This window comes from Gracilinanus agilis, chromosome 4 (assembly GCF_016433145.1).
Source record: "Gracilinanus agilis isolate LMUSP501 chromosome 4, AgileGrace, whole genome shotgun sequence".
Lineage (NCBI taxonomy): Eukaryota > Metazoa > Chordata > Mammalia > Didelphimorphia > Didelphidae > Gracilinanus > Gracilinanus agilis.
Genome location: NC_058133.1, coordinates 49,474,309 through 49,492,877, shown reverse-complemented (window position 1 = coordinate 49,492,877; position 18,569 = coordinate 49,474,309). Strand labels below are relative to the sequence as shown.

The 18,569-nt window shown below is 36.8% G+C and overlaps 1 protein-coding gene across 1 annotated transcript in view; it reads left to right on the top strand.

Moving 5' to 3' along the window:
- Positions 1 to 18,569, top strand: part of ADGRL2 (adhesion G protein-coupled receptor L2) — a 157,477-nt gene that overhangs the window by 66,845 nt on the left and 72,063 nt on the right. The window contains exon 2 of the mRNA XM_044674853.1: positions 17,302 to 17,515. Within this exon, the coding sequence (XP_044530788.1) occupies positions 17,302 to 17,515 (214 nt within the window). The remainder of the gene's footprint in view (positions 1 to 17,301; positions 17,516 to 18,569) is intronic.

Sequence of the window (18,569 nt, the reverse complement as noted above, 5' to 3'; positions counted from 1 at the left end):
TGGTTGGAAGTGTTTTCTCGATACTTTATTTTCCTAGTGTCCGTACTCCTTCCCCCTCCTTTACCCCCTATTAATCAAGCAGCAAGCATTTATTAAGTACCAACTATGTGCCAGGCACCATGCTTAATTTTGAAGAGACACAGAAGTAATACAGTCTGCACTCGAGGAACTTGTATGTCTACCGAGAGAGATAACATGTACACATCTATGTAAAAGATGTATGCCAGTAGTATATGCAACACCATTACAAGGTCATTTTGGAGGGGAATTCCAAGCCAGAAGTGAAACAAAAAGAACTATTCAGCTGTAGAGATATTCTGAATGTGGAATAATGTAGAGAAAGAGATTTTTAACATGGTCTTCTAAAAATATTGTCCATTAAGTTTTTGTTTTTGTTTTTTTCTTGGTGTTCATCTGCTTGTCTCTATTCTGGGGTTTTAAGGAGAATTAATGAAAACCTTGATTTAAATATTCTTCTTACATTGCTAATTTTATTTCTGAAAAGTTAGAAATATCTTTATTTCCATAAATAAGATTTTATTTTTCTCATTTGCACAGATGCTTCATTTTTATTTTGGTACTGATTTGGCGTGGTGGGTAAAGCAGTAGGCTGGGAGAAAGCAGACCTAGGTAATACAAACACATTCTGTGTGCCTTGGTGGAATGGGAGCTCCTTGACTCATTCTCTCTCTCTCTCTCTCTCTGTCTCTCTGTCTCTCTCTCTCTCTCTGTCTCTCTCTCTCTCTGTCTCTGTCTCTCTCTCTTTCTCTCTCTCTATCCATCTATCTATCTCTCCCTTTAAATATCCAGTTATTTAGTAAGGTAACTATAAAATATTTAAATGAACATATGAGTAACATAAAATATTCACAGTATAACTTGGTCATTCTATTCATTTCTCTGTTTTGGTAAGCAGATATTCAAAATACCATTTTCCTCCTTGATGAAAACCAAAGATATGATCAAACTAAATAAGGTTGCCTTGTTACTCAGATGGTATCTATGTAGCTTCAAAATAGCCATTGATAAATAAGTAAATAGAGTAGCTAATATGTTGATTTGATCTAAACTATAGGGATATTTTTCCTGCTCAGTTTCTATTGTGACATTGTATACATAGCCTCAATTGTCTAAAGAAACAGAAACAATGCATAAACTTCATCCTAGTTTTGATAATAAAGGGCCATTCATTTTTTATTCCACCACCTAGTAATTACATAAGTCTTTGTTATCCAATCAGTTAATACTATATCTCTTTTCCTGCTATGTGATGTTGAGAGATGCTGATATAGAAGACATGATACCTGCCCTCAGAAATGACAGTCAAGTTGAATACATGAGATATGTATTTGGCGTCTCTGACTTGTTTCAAATACATAGTATATTCATAATTATAACATATTATCTGCCACTAGACTTTGAGCTCGTTGAGAACAAGGGCTTTCTTGTGTCTTTTTTTCTATCCCCACCCCAGTATTTCATACAATGCCTCTCACATAGTAGGTGCTTAAAAAATGTTTATTGACTGACTGGCAAATATGCAATTTATAATGGAAGCATTGATTAGGTAGAGAGCCTTTCTAGTCAGAGCTGACCTAGGTAGTGAAGAGCCTCAAGATAATTTCTGGAGAGCTCTACTTTAGAGGTTTAGGACATGGAAGTTTTTTGAGATCATCAAAGCCGAGGCCAACCTTCCTCATTTTTACTGAAACTGGGACCCAGAGAAGTTTCAACCCAGGTCACACATTTTAGTCAAATTTAGTGGCAGAATCCAACCTCAGCTTTCTCTCTCCAGATTCCAGCATTCATTCTTTCCATTTGGTCATGTTTTGTTTTTTTTTTTTGCCTGGAGAAGTTGAGGGACGGGAACAGGGGAGGGGCTGTGTGTGTGGGAACGTAACTGTTTTCAATTATTTGAAGAACTCTGATGTTGAAGTGGGTTTAGACTTGTCTTGCTTGGCCCCAGAGGGCAAAAGAACTAAGAGCAGTGGGTGAAAGTTGTCAAGAAAAGCAGATGTTTGTTCCATGTAAAGAAAACCTTTCTAACAATTAGAGCTCTGCCAAAGAGCAGTGGGCTGTTTTGGGAGGTCATCCACATGGTTCCCTGTAAAGAATGCTGATTTTGAAGCATGAGACTAAAGATTCAAATGCTGATGCTGCCACTTTGTATTTGTATGATTTTTGGGCAAATCATGTTACTTCCGTGTTACTTCTACTTAGTATTTTTAACTTTCAAATAAGGGGGTTGGGCTAGATGAAAATGACAGTAATGCATAAATGCTGCCTGCTTTAAATACGGGATCAATTGTCTAGTTATCAAAATGTGCCTTTAAGTTCAGACAAATATTTGTCTTTATCTACTTTGCCAGCTTACAGTGAATCAAAGAATTTTCTCAAATTGCAACCCAGTCGAGTCCTTGGCTTGCAAACCATGCTGTTGTTGGTGATGGTGGTTAGAAAGTAAAAAAGCATTTCAGATAATATTAAGTTCAGAGATGGGGAAGATGACAATAGTATGAAACCCTTCTGATTACTTGTATATGTAGTGATCTAAATCATGTGTCATTGATTAACATTCCCTGTAGTCTTTTTGAGTGAATAAGTAAAGGGTCAATGTTTTTGGACTTGCAAAGGGACCTTCGAGATAAAATCCAATCCCTTCATTTTACTGTTATAGTGACTGACCCATAATAGGTGTTTAACTAATGTTTATTGTTTAATTTGGTTGATAAGGAAACAGGTCTTGAGAAATAAAATGACTTATCCAAGGTCAGAGAGGAAATAAATACCTGAGGAGTCTGCTTCCCCAATGATTGTGATGCTATTTGACTTACATGTCATTAGCCTTCTAAATTCAAAGAATTATGTAAGAATTTTGAATGTATAAGCTTTCCCTGGGTCTTCTTTCCTCATATTTCCCACAGGGCTTTTCTTTAGCTGTCATTCCTCACCCTGCCCTCCCCAAATTAATTCTCTCCTTCCAAAACTAACTTTGTCTTTGGTGATGGCTCTCTTTCCTCTTTACAAAATTGATTCTTTCAGCCCTTATCATCTACATACCTTAAAAAAATTAAAAGGATTGTTCTTAATATTGGAAGAAGTGTACAAGAGTGAGGAGAAAATATCTGGTCATTCATTTGTCATTAATTGTTTCATCTTTTACTCAGCAAATATTCAAATATCTAGTGTGTGGTCAATATCACTTTTCTAATTTGGATTTTTAAATATATTTATAGAAATGAGCATATATATTTAAATGTAAAAATTACTCAATGTGTACATCATAGTATATAAGACTACAAGAATATTTATGATAATTTCTTTAACTCTTCACTGAATAAGTGATATAGCTTACATTAAACTCACTTCTCTAATATGTCAAATAAAGGAGTTAGAAAAAGAAAAAGTCTAAAGAATTTTGTAAACTTTAAAGCAATATTATATACATGCACATATATGTAAACACATACACATGCTTAGTGTACATTATATAAATGTCCGATATTATTTTTATAATTATTATCACCGCCATCATCATTAATTAGTCTAGCTGTAAACCTAAGGTATATTTTGCATGTTGTCTCTCCTTTTAGACTGTGAACTCCCTAAGAGCATGAGCTGTTTTGGGCCTTTCCTGTATTCCTAGTGCTTAGCACAGTACCTGGCACATAGGAAACCCTTAATAAAGGCTTGTTGACTTGACTTGAAATAAAGCAGATAGATCTTTTACATACTGTTCTGAGAAGAGATCGCTGCCTTAGAAGTTTTAAAAAATCAAATTATCTTTCCTAATAAGTTTTTTTTCTTCTAACCCCTAAAGAAAATATTAAAAAAAAATCTTAATAGAATTTCTGCACTCTCATTATATATAGTTTTTCTTAACTTCCTTTCATCTAGAAAAGGTTAGTTTTTATTTTTGCCTATGAGAGGTGCCTGTGAGACCTATCAGTCATCATCTCATCACCATTTTTCTGCCACTCTTTGGGGAAGATTTCATTTGGAAGTTTTTAATATCCTCCTGCAAAGAAAAATACCTTCAGATTAAGTGCACATATACCTTGCAAATAGTATGCATGGGTTTTACTAGACTGGAGGCGCAAAATACCGTGCAGTCTTTAGCAGATTTAAGTCATCTAGCCCAGGAATTGCTATGCACAGCCAAAGTGGGAATGTAACATTTCAGACCATGATCATATGAAGACCCTCAAGTTTGTGGCATATGAGGATTGGTTGAAGGAACTGGGGATGTTTAATCTGGAGAAGAGGAGACTTGTTTGCAGAGAGGCAAATTTTGGTTTGATTTGATTTAAGAATAAACTTAGTAGCAATAAGAATAAACTAAGTAACAATAAGAGCTATCCAGGATGGAACAGGCTCCCTTGGAAAGTTGGTAGGTACCTCCTCACTGGAAAACATCAAGCAAAGACTGGATAGGACTTTTGGTTGAGTGTACAGGACAACGAGGGGATTCTCATTTAGGAAAAGGTTTGGTGTGATTGCTTCTGGGACCCCTTTTAATATTGAGATTCCTTGTTATTGGCAATAAGTGGCCCAGTGCAGAGTGCTAGACCTGGAGTCAAGAAGTCTTTCGAGTTCCAATCCATCCTCAGACTGTTACCAGAAAATAATATGACCCTTGGGAAAATCCCTTTACTTCTATCTGCTGCAATTTCTTCATCTTTAATTGGGATACAATAGCACCAACTTCTCAGGGTTGTTGGAAGATTAGATCATATCTGTAAAGCACTTTGAAAACATTAAAGAACTATAGAAAATGCTATTATTATTATCATTAATACTAATATTTTCCTTGTACTTCTTGACCTACTCTTTATATTAATGATAATGGAGAGTCAGTGTGGTATAGCGGTTACCAAACTGTCTTTGAAGCCAGAAAGACCTAGTTTTAAGCTCTGCCTCCACAACATACTGTATGACCCTGGGGGAGCTGCTTGACTTTTCATGCTGACAATTGTCTGGGACTAGAAGTCACAGAGGAGGTGCCAACTTACAATGGTATGTGTTTCCTCACTTGGGAGTTCCCTGTACCATTGAAATGGTCCAGTCAGTCAACAATGATTTATTATATTGTATTTGTCCTAATCCTGTTGTTACATCTTACTTCCTCCCCTCCCCCAGAACCAATAAGTATTTGGTGTTGTGGGATTTATGGAGGAAATAGAAAATAATGGGAAAAGTAGTCTAAAAAAGCAAGTAAACCCAATAAACCTGAGGATTTATTTAAAACACCTTGTGGAAACCCTAGGGGAAATTCAGTGTGGCAGGTTTAAAAATGGCATTCAGACTGAACTCCAATAATAGGTCATTTTAAACCTAAAAAAGGTACTAAATGTGGCAAGATTGCCCAGCTGAGAAAAACAGTGAAGCCAAGCAGGTGTTTCAGGTCAGTTGTCAATTGGATATTAGTTAGGCAACAATTAATTTAAGAAATGTTTTGCAAGAGATTTCCATACTATATTTTATTCTAAAATGAAAAGATATTTCTTTTTTAATAAAAAAAAGGAAGAAACGAAGTGGAGAATCAGTGGGATTATGTGAACCATGGTGATGTTCAAGGAGATGAGTTAAAGATTAAAAGAATTATTTGCTTTAGTCTTTCCTTAGAAAGTAGATATTTCTACTTACAGCTTATCTTTTGAAGAAGGTCAAAGTCAGAATAAATAGCCATAAGTGGACAGGATGTTCTAGACCTGACTAATTTAATCTTAAAAGCTACTTACAAAGCATGCCTTTGGTTCCTTACAGACTAATTTTAGATTTTCCTATACTTATATCTAAATTATTGCACAAAAAATAGATGTTTAGAATGATGATTGAATCGCCGAGGAAATACTTGTTTTGGGAATACTAGAATTAAAGTGCACTAATACATTTGGTTTTCAACAAGGGTTTAAATGAAATATAGCTTAAGGGTCTAACCTAGCTATAAATCCTATCATACTATGATTCTCCAGTTATTTAGAAAATAGGACACAAGCCAAGAACTCTATTCTTCCTTACCTTGACTCCTTTTCTTCTCATAGATTATAATTGGTCTGTAGGATATTTATATTTGCAAAAAGATTTTGAAAGTATTCCAAGCTTGGGCTGCCTAAAAATGGAAGTTGAGGGGATGTGGGGTGAAAAACTATTGTCACAGATCAAGAAATGAATTAAGAATAGGGTAGAGGAAAAAGAGGCTTTCTTTGGCTGGAGAAGTGTAAATAGACAAATCCCTTCATGATCAGTCATAATCAATTGGATTCACTGTTTTTATTAATGATCTGTAAAGGGGAATGCAGTATTGAGCCTGTTACCAAGAAGAAACTACAGGAAAATCTCTAAAGATTGAGAGAAAGGGGCAAAATGTTACTAATGACCTTTGGTATGGTTATATATGAAGTTACAAATTTAAAAGAAAATAATCTAACCTTTCCTTCCAAAATCTTCATTGATATATTCTCTTTTATACTCAGGTGAAAGCAAACTTCTTTTCCCTCTGTCCTAGGCTTCACAACCTCTGTGCCTTTGCTACTCAATTTTTTTTTCCCTAGAATGACTTCTTCAGCCTCCCCACCCTTTAATTTACTATTTCAGATATCATATCGTTTCCCAAAGCTATTCTAATCCAAATGAGTCATTAATGTCTTTTTATTTACATACTTCATGCAGCGCCTTATTTCTTGTACATCTCTCATTCAAGCTTTGTATTGTTTGGTATATATATATATATATATATATATATATATATATATATAATATATAATTCTGTCATACTTAACCTTACAGCTTGAGGACAGGGACTCCATCCCACATTTGCTACTTCTAGGGAGACTGTGTAGTGCATTAAATTTGTAATCAAAGGACTTGGATTCAAATTCTATCTCTGTTTCTTACCACCTTCCTGAATTTGGGCAAGTAATCACTATGTGGACATTTACTATGGGCCAGCACTGCACTAGACCTTGGGGATACAAGTCCTAAAAACAAAGTAATCCTTCCTTGCTTTTTTGGGGGGGAGAGGGGTGGGAGAAGGATAAGTGACTGGGTCTCCCTATCTGTCCTAGGGTTGAAATTCTAATCTAGGTAGATTCCAAAAATCATTGACATGAAAGCACTGACCTGCATTTTTCACACTTTGGGTTAATGTTCCCCCTCTCTGGGTCCCCTTTTCATCTCAAGGGTTCATTTCACTATGTTAGTATTGGACTTGCTGTGGACTTCTGATCAGCTTTAGCCCTGCTGTGGCTCAGAACTTCCACACTCAACAGCATCAGCCTTCTTAGCATCATGCACCAGGATGGCATCAATCCCTACTGGCAAGGAGTTTACATCCTGAATCTCTTTGGTCTCAATTTTTGCATCTCTAACAGTTGGAGGTTTGTGTGAAGTGAACTCAGATCTAAAGCTCCTTTCAGTGCTCAGTCGAGGATCCTCTGACCTATGGCTTTAAAAAAAATCTCTAATCTTTATAACTCCATTTGTGCATCATCGTCAGCAAACATCTATTAAGCACTTACTAGGTACCAAGTCACTGTGCAAATAAAGGGAACTTAAATTGCATTGAATCTTTAGTTAGATGGGAGAAAGATGTTTGTATAGTCAGTATAGACTAGTCCTGATTGGATTTTGTTAGAAGAATCTCTCAGTCCTCTTCAGAATAACCCAAATAAGTAGGTGTGGAGACTTGACACACAGAAGAATAAAAAGGAGAGGGAAGGAGATTGTAAGAGAAGAGAAGGGAGGAATGGAAAAAGAGAGGGAGAAAAAGGAAGGATTGAGAAGCCTGGGATATAATGGCAAAAGGCATCAAAAGGTAGAGCTGGGTTCAGGTCTCACCTCTGTCGTTTAGGGGCTATGTGAGCACCATTTTCCTCCCATCGTTGGTTCTGATGTCAACTCTGGCTAACATACATTTCCAAATTCTTCACATTGTGGCTTTAGGAGAATATGACCTTTTGAGGTATCGAGGAAGAGGAGAATTCCCTTTTTTTGAAGGGAAAAAATAAAGCCCAGGGATTACAGTTTGGGAAGAAGGAGGAGAAAGGGCCAGCACTAGATCACTGGAGAGTTTCCATCTGGATTCCCCTTGAAACATGGAAGTGAAAACATGGAGAGGCATGTGTGCCCTGAGAATTGATGTGGGGCTTTAGAAGTTACCCTTTCTAGGTCGCTGGTTTTGAGTCTGCAGTGGTTGGATGTCATTACCTTTGGTTTGCCATTTGGTTGAGAGAAATGAGTGGGTGGTTTCAGGGCAGTTTCAATGTTGTTAACTCAAATAAGCAATGGAATTTGTATTAATTGGCACCCTTCTACATAGATACCTTCATCAGGGAGGCTCCGGCATTCAATGGGTGGAAGGATCTAGCTGCCTTCCCACCTTTTCAGAGACCATTATTTCCTGTGCATACTCAATGCTTGAGAATTATTTGGTCCCTAGCGTATAGTGGACTAAACTGGATTCCCTCCTCCTCTTTTTTTTTAAAGAAATAAGTCAGAGTATTCCTTTTTTTGCTTTATGGTTGCTTTTAAGAACAACCAGACTTTAACAGAAATGCCTAGGAAGCTAGGTTTTGACCTTCTTGGATCTGGGAGAGGTGCCTGGGGAATAATTTAAATGAGGTCTCCACCCCTAATTAGTTTTATGCCTCAGACAGTAAGGCAGTGACAGGAAAGGAATGGAATCTTTTACCCAACAGAGGTGGGCCTGAGTCACCAGGCCAGGTGAAGAAACCTCCTAGCTTTCCTGAACTGCTGCTGCTTGGCTCCTCCCCAGGACAAATACCAAGGGGCTCCCAGGGAAAGGGACCAGAGTTTTCATTAAGAAACCCCATGGCTAAGGATTGAACCACATTACAAGGATGTGTTTCATGTGCATTTTTATGTGTAAATATATTTTTTAAATTATCCCGTGAGCTGAAGGAAAAGAACTCTGAACTGGATGTTGAAATATAATCCTTTAGTATATAGCGGTGGGTCTAGGTATTGGATTAAGACGTTGCTTTCTTTTGTTTGTTTGTCTTCACTTATATGTCAACCAGGATGCAAATATTGATGTGCCAGAACCAGTGGGGCAGAGTGGATAGAATACTGGACCTGCACACAGGCTACCTTGGACTCAATCCCTGTCTCAGACCTCTTGGCTATTCAGTTCAATTATTCAGTTAGATTCAGCTCAGTAAACGTTTAGGAAGCGTCTACCATGTTTCTCAGCATCAAGGATACAAAAAGAGCCAAAGACAGCCTCTGCCCTCATGGAACTTAGCATCCAAAGGCGAAGGCAACGTGCAAACAGTTTAATAGATGCAGAGCAAGCCATGTACAAGAGAAATGGGAAATGAGTCAAAGAGACAAAGAGCTGTCAGCTGTCTATGCTCTCTGAAACCTGGCAGTGGCTGATCTGCACTAGTGTTTACTCACTAGCAGTGCCCAGCAGCAATAAAAGCTTGTGCTGGACCAAATAGCCACCTATTGATAGAAGATGGATCTGTGATTTCATTGTGGAAGGGAATCCCTAGATTAGGGAAACTCGCTTTAGGAATGTGTTGAACAGCTTTGCCAGTCACCATGAGACCAAAGGGTGGACTTGTCCAAAGTCACACAATTAGAGGAGTCAGGATGGGTTTGAAAACAGATTCAAGCCTTCTGTAGCCATCTAGTCATACTGATTTATATTAGACAGTCATTCAACAAACATTTATTATAGGCATATACCACAATTATGAGCAGATAGGTGATGCTGTGGATAGATCTCAAATCTGAAGTCAGAAACACTTGAGTTCAAATCCAGCCTCAGACATGTAATAGTTGTCGTTGTGTGACCCTGAACAAGTCCCTTAACTCTGCCTCAGTTTCCTCATCTGTCAAATGAGCTGGAGAAGGAAATTGCAAATCACTCCAGTATCTCTGTCAAGGAAACCCTAAACGGGGTAAGGTATGACTAAGAATAACTGTAACAGCAGCAAATTATACATATAATTTATGATAGTTTGTTTCGCATGTACTGTGAATTACATACATTTCATTATCACAAGTACTTTATTAATTTTGAGATACATTTTAAATGGTTTGGATTTCAAAATTATCTTGTTGAAATACATCATTTATCTTCACCTGGAAAGTTTACCAATATGGAATATGGTATTCTATCAGTGGTTAGTAAGGATTATTCTAAGTTTGACTCTCTGATCAATTAAAGATGAATTATTTGGTGGGGAGAGTAGTGGGGTGGAGACTGATTAGAGGCAATTTGTATCTTGTCTAAATGTGAATTTTTTCCTTCTTCCTTGAATTTGTTATTTTTAAAAAATTAATTTTAAATAGTTGTCTCAATTTCCTCATCTGTAAAATGGGGATAATAATAGTAACCATCTTGCAGTGTTTTTGTTATGATGAAATAAGTGTATAAAAAGCACTTCGCAAACTTTAGATGATCTGCCTATAAGCTTCTGTTTAGATGAATCACTTCTCTTGGCCCTTTTCTAAAAGTCCTTCAGCCCTTGAGAGCAGCCTAGCCTAGCCCCAGAGACCCAATTTGAATTGTCTTTTCTTTGGAAGATTTTTCTAGAAAACTTCTAAAAGATGAGTACAAGTTTCTATATGACTATGCCTCTAGGCTCTAGAAATAGGAATCAAAAGAATTTAAGTTCTGAATATGCAAGAACCAATAATATTCCTTTCTTCTCTTCTTCCCTCTCCTCCTTGAGGAGCCCCAGACAGTTCTAAATTCCCCAGGCTCCTGTGGACTCAACCCTCTGGTATCAGTGGGGTCCAGATTAGATTCTTGTCTCCCCAGGGAAGTACCCAGAATTCTTAAGAGTCAGGTTTTTTTTCATCTCTCTTTATTTTAAAAATGTTAAGCCAAGTGTTTTGCACTTAGTAGACCCTTAATTAGTGTTTGTAAAATGGAGCATTAAGAAGGAGGGGAGTTTATATCTGGCTTTTTTTTCCCCTTCTTCTTTGTATTCTGTTGCTATGTGGTCCCTGGAGGGGGCAGCAAGGTGGCATAATAGATAGAGCACTGGATCTGAATTTAGGAAGCCCTGAGTTCAGATTTAATCTAGGACACTATGTGACCCTGGACAAGCCCTTAATCCCTGTTTGCCTCAGTTTCCTCATCTGTCAAATGAGCTGGAGAAGGAAAAGATAAACCACTCCAGTATCTTTCCCAAGGAAACCTCAAATGGGATCACAAAGATTCAGAAAAGACTGAAATGACTGAACAACAAAAACTCCCTGGAAGCAGGATTGACAGAGAGGAAAGAACCCTCTTTTCCATCCTCTTAAATGGGATATTTTGCTCCTTATCCCTAGGCAGTTACCCTCACCTACCTGACTGTTTCTCTCTGTCTCTTTCTCTCTTCCATTTTGTTTTTTGAAAGATCTAGACCTCTGGTTTCACTGGGTGGAAACTCACTCAACCCTGCAGTTTATTCTTAGAGTTCACTGAGAGCACTTAATGACTCAAGGTCACATACCCGCCCCCCCCCCCCAACCCTCCTTATAGATCAGAGATGAGACTTGAACACAGCTTTAGGTGTCTGCTGGTCCTTTTTCTTTTTCTTTCCTTTTTTCCCCTTCATCCCTTCTCTTACAGTCTCCTCACCCATCCCTTTTTTCCCTTTGTGTGTTAAGTCTGAGAGAGTGTCCCATCAGTCTAGTCCACTTAAAACCTCAGGCTTAGTAGAGCTTTAAAAAATGTCCACTGCCCAGGAACAAACCTATTTATGCATAATACTGATGTGGATAAACTTTCCTCCTTCAGGTTTGAGTTTTCGGGGAACTGATGAAGTGTGTTAGTTGAGGGTGTGAAGCTTTCTGCAGTCACCCCAGAATCTCTTTAGGATCAGTCTCCCCTGTACCTTTGACATCTTTACCTTGACATAAACCAAGATGATTTTCCCATTCTAAGCTAGAGTTCAGTAGTATATCAGCACTGTTTTATAGCAACATTTAAATTGCACCTCACTTGGTGGTGGTAGCTGTTAAATAACAATTCCAGATATTTTAGAAGTTTTTTTTTAGAACGTGGAGTTAGGAGAATGGGGGTGGGAAATGCTTGCTTGTCTCTACTAAATGGTGTATAATGATCAGAGTTTGCTGCCCACTTTAGTACCCTTTTGGGGATCACAGAATTTGAAAGATTTTTTGTAAAACTTCTTAAAGACAATTCTGAAACTTAGATAAAATTTTTGACAATTTTCAGTTAATGGCATTCTTTGCTTATGGGTTTCCCCTCCCCCACCCTTCAAATCTTAGATTTAAAAAATATTGAGATTTCCTGCCTATCTGTAGGACTTGTATTTTGCTTTTATTTATTTCAGCAGTGTGATATGGGAATGACTAAACTTTTTTTCCAGTCATATCTTTGCTTTTTTTTTTTTATCCTTTCAATCTTAGTAAAAACTCTAAGATAGAAGGGCAAGGGCTAGGCAAATAGGGTTAAGTGACTTGCCCACAGTCACACAGCTAGGAAGTATCTGAGGTCAAATTTGAACCCAAGTCCTCCTGATTCTGGCTGGCTCTCTAGCCACTGAGCCACCTAGCTTCCCCTATTACATTTTGCATAAGGACTTGACTGTGACAAATGAAATTGTAAGTGGTAAAACTATAAACATTCTACTTTTTAAAAAAAGTATCTTTTTTCTCCTAAACATTCCACTAGAACCAAAATTAATGTTGGGATGTATCTCTGGTATGTTAAATAAGTTGTTTCTTATTTTTCCCTTTGGAATCAGCCTACTATTTCTATAAGAATTGTAAGTTATGTTTATGTGCTCAAGCATTTCTTCATTGATGTTATCAATGTATGTAGCCTAACAAATCATACTTTCTGGGTTTTTTTTTAATGTAGAAATAAGTTAGACAGTAGAAATAGTTTCTTTGTCTCCATATGTCAGAATTTGTTCACTCTTCTAGATAATGACAGTTTTAAAGAATTATGTGCTAGTGGGCACGAAAGAATATTAGGCTCTTTGCAGTTTGATTAATTTGGGTTATTATCCTTTAAAGACAAGTGATTTCTTAAATGGAACTGAGCTAGTAAAGTAAAACAACCGGGTGGTAAATGGGGCAGAACGTGGCATATGTAAAATAAATTTTCTCTCTAACATTTTGCAGAATTCACAAAGTTTACTTTGGAACAGTAGCTACTTATAGCTTAAACTCTTTATTCTTTCAATAGATTGACAAGGATATTTTTGTTTCAACCTATATAACTCAGTAAGTTTTACTCAGCAGGCCTTAAGAAATATGTCGAATTTTTCAGAAGTATTTGAAATCTCCAAGATTATCCACAAGCGAGTTCACTTAATTTTTTTTTGTTTTAAATTTAATGAGCATTTACTTTTCAGTCCCAAATCTTAATAAGCAAATCATGAGAAGTGAAAATGTTTCCTGAGAAGCTTGTTTGTAAGTTGAGTGTTCAGCATGGGTGAAACCATGTTCTCTCCTTATTAAGTGTTTTTCTCATTTCCATTTTCGGAAAGAAATCTGATTAACATACATAAACAAGAATGAAGCAGGTAGCATATGTCAGAGCTAGTAATAGGCTCTTGCGTGAGTTAATTCTCAGCCCGCACTCAAAGTCACAGCTTGGGTATCTCGGAGGTCCTTGGTAATCAGCGCTCCCAGCACCAGCTTGGACCATGGGCAGCCTGGCCAGTGGGATTCACGACAGGGTGCTGTTGGAAACAATTAGCCAAAAACAACACAAGAAAAGTTAGATATTGTTTTCCAATGGCCGCCTAATGAAGAAGATATTCAGAGTAATGGAGGAATAGTGGACTGAATGGAGACCCCATTCTGGCACAGAAGGGTGGTGGTTGAAATTCTATCAGATAGCATGAAGTTGCTACTGACAACAGTAATTATCAGCTGAGCAAGTGTATTCATTTATGAAAGGCTCTGAAATGAAGCCCAATCCAGGCAGTAGAATTCAGATGCATGCCTTTCAGATTTCCGTCCTGTAGCACTGCATCTGCTTATTAAGAGTTATCTTCTGAATGTGAGAGTATTTTTCCAGTCCTAAGTCACTGCACCTGTTGCCAAGAGGTATTTATTTCAATCACTTTCCTAAAGTGTAGCATCATGGCTCGACATTTTATAGCTTAGGGAAAAAAAAAAGCTGTCTTTTCAAAATCATTTGTTGAGTGAGGGAAAAAAAATGGAACAAAACAGTTGATTTTACCCTAAGCACTGCTATTTGGCACTATTTGAATTTGCACAGCATAAACCAGCAATATTGATTTTTTTGCTCATAGGGCATCTCACCAGTTTTTTCTTCCATTGTCAGGGTGATAAGATAGATTGGATTACATTCTGCTTTTTGGGGGGATGTTTATGGTTCGCTATCCCTCTCCCTACTCCATCTCTTTGAAATAGAAATAGATTACAAATTTTGTTTAGTGTAAATACCATTGTGATCCTATAGTTAGAAGACATCTAATTTGGGGAGGAGGGTTTCATTTGTGGTTCATTTGTGCAGCTTTACATTCCTATATTGAAAGCTTTGCCACCAAACCCTTGTTGTTTCCTTTGGCTCTGACGGTCCTGCCTCTTCCTATCAGGACCCTATTGATGCTGGTAGCTCAGGTATGCTCTCAAGAAGATGCTTGTTCTGCTAATGGCAGGCATCTGAGCCGAGTAATCATCTGTGTACTGCGTGCCCTCACAAAGGCAGAAACTATGTTTAAGTAATGATTGAGGTCTAACCTGGAGGCAAGATATCATCTTCATTCTATCTTTAACTTGCTCCTGTGGTTCAGAACTGCATAGCATGAGTGGGATTTGTAAATAGAATACTCTAGGGAACTGTGTGACATGGGGATAGCTGGGGTGAGAGCGAGTGTGGGGAGTGGATTGTGTCTCCTTTCACCACCACAGATTGCAAGACCACAATTAATTAAATAACTTAGATAAATCCCAGACAGTCACCGTTGGCCCCTCAAAGTTATGTGATGGTTGATGGTGGTGCTGCTCATAAACGTCCGAGACCATTGTCGATTCTCCCTTTTGCAAATTCCAAGTCACCTTATTTTTTAAAGCAACTGTATATGCATGGACATCTTACCCCATCCACACCTGACCCTCCTGTGCAAGAGAAGGCATCAAATGAAAGTTTTTCGTGGATGAATCTGATTGTCCTTCAGAAAGATTTTTTTTTTCAGTCATTGTAATTTGTGGTTCTTTATTATTATTGTGGGATTTTGTTCTTTACCAATCATTATACCAATTTTTATCAGTGCCAGCTATAGAATCTTAATCCTTATATCCTTGTGACAGGCAATAGCCTAAACAGAATCTTTATATAGTACATTCTGGTTTGAATAGGTAGGCATAATTCACTGATTATTGACACAGTTGGAGATGTTAGGATACTGCTGTACTTCATCAAGGGAAGCTTGCATATTTAAAGCATGATGTATTATTTAAACAATGTAAACATTCTGCTGGCTGTAAATGTTGCCCACAAATCTTTGTACCTCCTGCATACCATTTCTGTCTTTACTGCTGGTGTTTTTGTTTTTGTTTTTTTTCCTTTTTGAGTGGTCATTGACCATTTCCAATGGCTACTTCAAATCTTATCACTCAACTTTAGGTTGTGATTTTTTATTCCCAGTTTTATGAGATTTTTTTTCTTAACAGGAGCAATTCAATCTAATGAAGCAGACATTTATTAAGTGCCTTTTGTGTACAAAGGACTAAGAAATGAAAGTTTAAAAAGCCTTCTCTAATCCTTGCAGAAACCAAAATCAAAACCAAAACACAATCCCTGATCTCAGGAATGTAAAAAATATATAAGAAAGCATATGTAATGAATATTAAAGACACACACACATATATGTGTGTATATATATATAGATACACACACTTAAACATATACATACATACATATACACATAGGTATATACTCTTAATTTGGTAGTATAACAGTTTTTGGATAATATTAATATGAGGAAGGAATGTGTTTAAATTAGTACTTTTACCTGGTTTAATTGCATTGCCTTAGGGATAAAACATATTTTTGATATTAATATTTAAAGCACTGCAAAATCTTTTAAGGTTTTAGAGATGAAACTGAAAAGGATCTTAAAGATGGTCATATCGTCATAGTCCCTCATTTTATAGATAAGCATACTAAAACCAATCAATGACTTCATTCATAAACCATCAGAGTTTTATGTGAGCCCAGGACTCTGTCACCATATCTCTTATTCTCTCCAGAGTATTTCCATTTAGACCAAATTATTTTTGATTCTCCTTGATCCACCTTTTATTGCATCCAAAATGTCTTGTTCATTGCTTCCTGAACTGTACATTCCGTTTCCTCCCATCCTGGTTCACCTTTTAAGAGTTCTTATTTCCATCAGGCCACAACTCAAGTCATATCTCCTACACTAGACCTTTCCTGATCCTTCTGTTACTTCTGTTCTCCCCACCACTTGAAATGAATTAATATTTATTTTATATTTACATATTTATGTACAGATAGAGCCTCTCAAAAACAAGTATGATTTTAAGATATTAAATTTAAGACTAAGTATCAATTCTAGGACAAAATTTAATTTTTAAAAATATATTTAAAATATGTCTTAATGGTTTTCAAAGCAATTTATGTATATTCAGAGTTCAGAGTGGTAAGGGCTAGGCAATTGGGTTAAGTGACATGCCCAGGATCCCATAGCTAGGAAGTGTCTGAGGCCATATTGGAACCCAATTCTTTCCATCTCTGGACTTGGCTCTCTCTCCACTCAGCCACCCAACAGCTCCAAGACTTATATAATGTTAACCATTACTCATGTTTACCATCTTTGAAAATTCACTATTTTTCCAGAAATAGTCATGTTCATAATCTTATTTCTCTAATAATGATAATAATGATGATCATAGTGATGATAAAGATACAATGCCTAATGAACAGAGAGGTTACCCTGGTTTGAAAATTCAGTCTTTTGTTCTTACTAGCTGTGTGACTGTGGGCAAGTCACAAACTCTCCTTGAGTTCATTTTCTCCTTTGTAAAATGGGGATAATAATACCCTATATTACTAACTGCATCTGGAAGGGTTGTTATATGACTTAAATGAGATAAAATATTTACCAAGCTTTGAAAACTTTAAAGTGCTATATAAATGGTAGCTAGTATTTTTATTTCCAAAGAAAACCCATATTTTTGAATATGCATAATTCCTAGTTATTAAAAAGCTACCATTAGAGCAAAACACCTGAAAACGGTATATACATTTTTTTTTCTTTCCACAAGTGAATGATAGTTATTAAATCGCATCCATTTCTCATGTAGGTTTCAGCCGCGCAGCACTGCCATTTGGATTAGTTAGACGAGAATTGTCCTGTGAGGGTTACTCCATCGACCTCCGCTGTCCGGGAAGTGATGTCATCATGATTGAAAGTGCTAACTATGGCCGAACAGATGATAAGATTTGTGATGCAGACCCTTTCCAGATGGAGAATACAGATTGCTACCTCCCAGATGCCTTCAAAATTATGACACAGAGGTAAACATTTGTATATATTCTGTACCTATTTACTAGCCAAAATACAGCTAAAATGATTATGATCTAGAGGTAGGTGCAAATTGTGGTGTTCCAGTAATTATTAGCCCACATTTATATTGATGAGGCATTGATACGTGGGTTGTAGACAGAAATCCAGCCTTAAATCCAGAAAAGACTCAAGTCAAAAATCCTGCCTCTGACTTGAACACGGGAAAAATCACAGGCAATGTGGAGAGTGTGGGCAGTTAAATCACTTTTCTTGTTTAATTCCACTTTTATATCCCAAATGTCCAGACCTTTTCATAGCTCCATCAACATTGTATCTGTGTGCTGATGTTCTCACGGCCACTATCTAACATTAAAAATTCCCATCTCTTATCATCTTTGCTAAATTACCTTATTGTGAAGTGAAACCTTAGACTTGCTTTATTTCGCTATTCACTTACCATTAGTTCTATGGAGAATGTTTTCCTTGTGGTCTTTTATGGTGTACAATGTTTTGAAAACGGTTCATATTCTGTGAATGCTTATCAGTTAGGAAATAGTTCTTGCCCCAGCTACCTATTTTGTCCTTTTTTTTTTCCTTTGGTTTGGTTTCCAGACCAGTGATTTCAGTGATATTTTGGATATTAGTGTTTTGTCATTAAATGTTTAATGTACATATTTTTTCATATTCTACTGTTTCTCTTCTAATTATGTCTTTATTGTTCTCTTTTGTGGGGAAAGTTTCCATTTTTGAGTAAAAATCAGAATCATCAGTGGAAAGAATTTCAGTCACAGTTTTAGGTATTCTCCCACCCCCATCTACATACTCATTCCAGTATTGTTTCTCATAAATTTACTTTATTCAAACTTTCTTATTTCAATATAGACTATGAAAAAGTAGAGGTGAGAATATTTGTCTATGAGTGTTCTGTTTTGCAGAAGTGAAAAAAAAGGAGAATCAACTCACTTGTTTTTAGTATCACTTTGTTTTTTACAAAGTGGACGTACCTAAGTGTTGAGTGTAAATAGCTACTGTATGTAAAAACAGTTTCTAAATAGCTGTTACAAA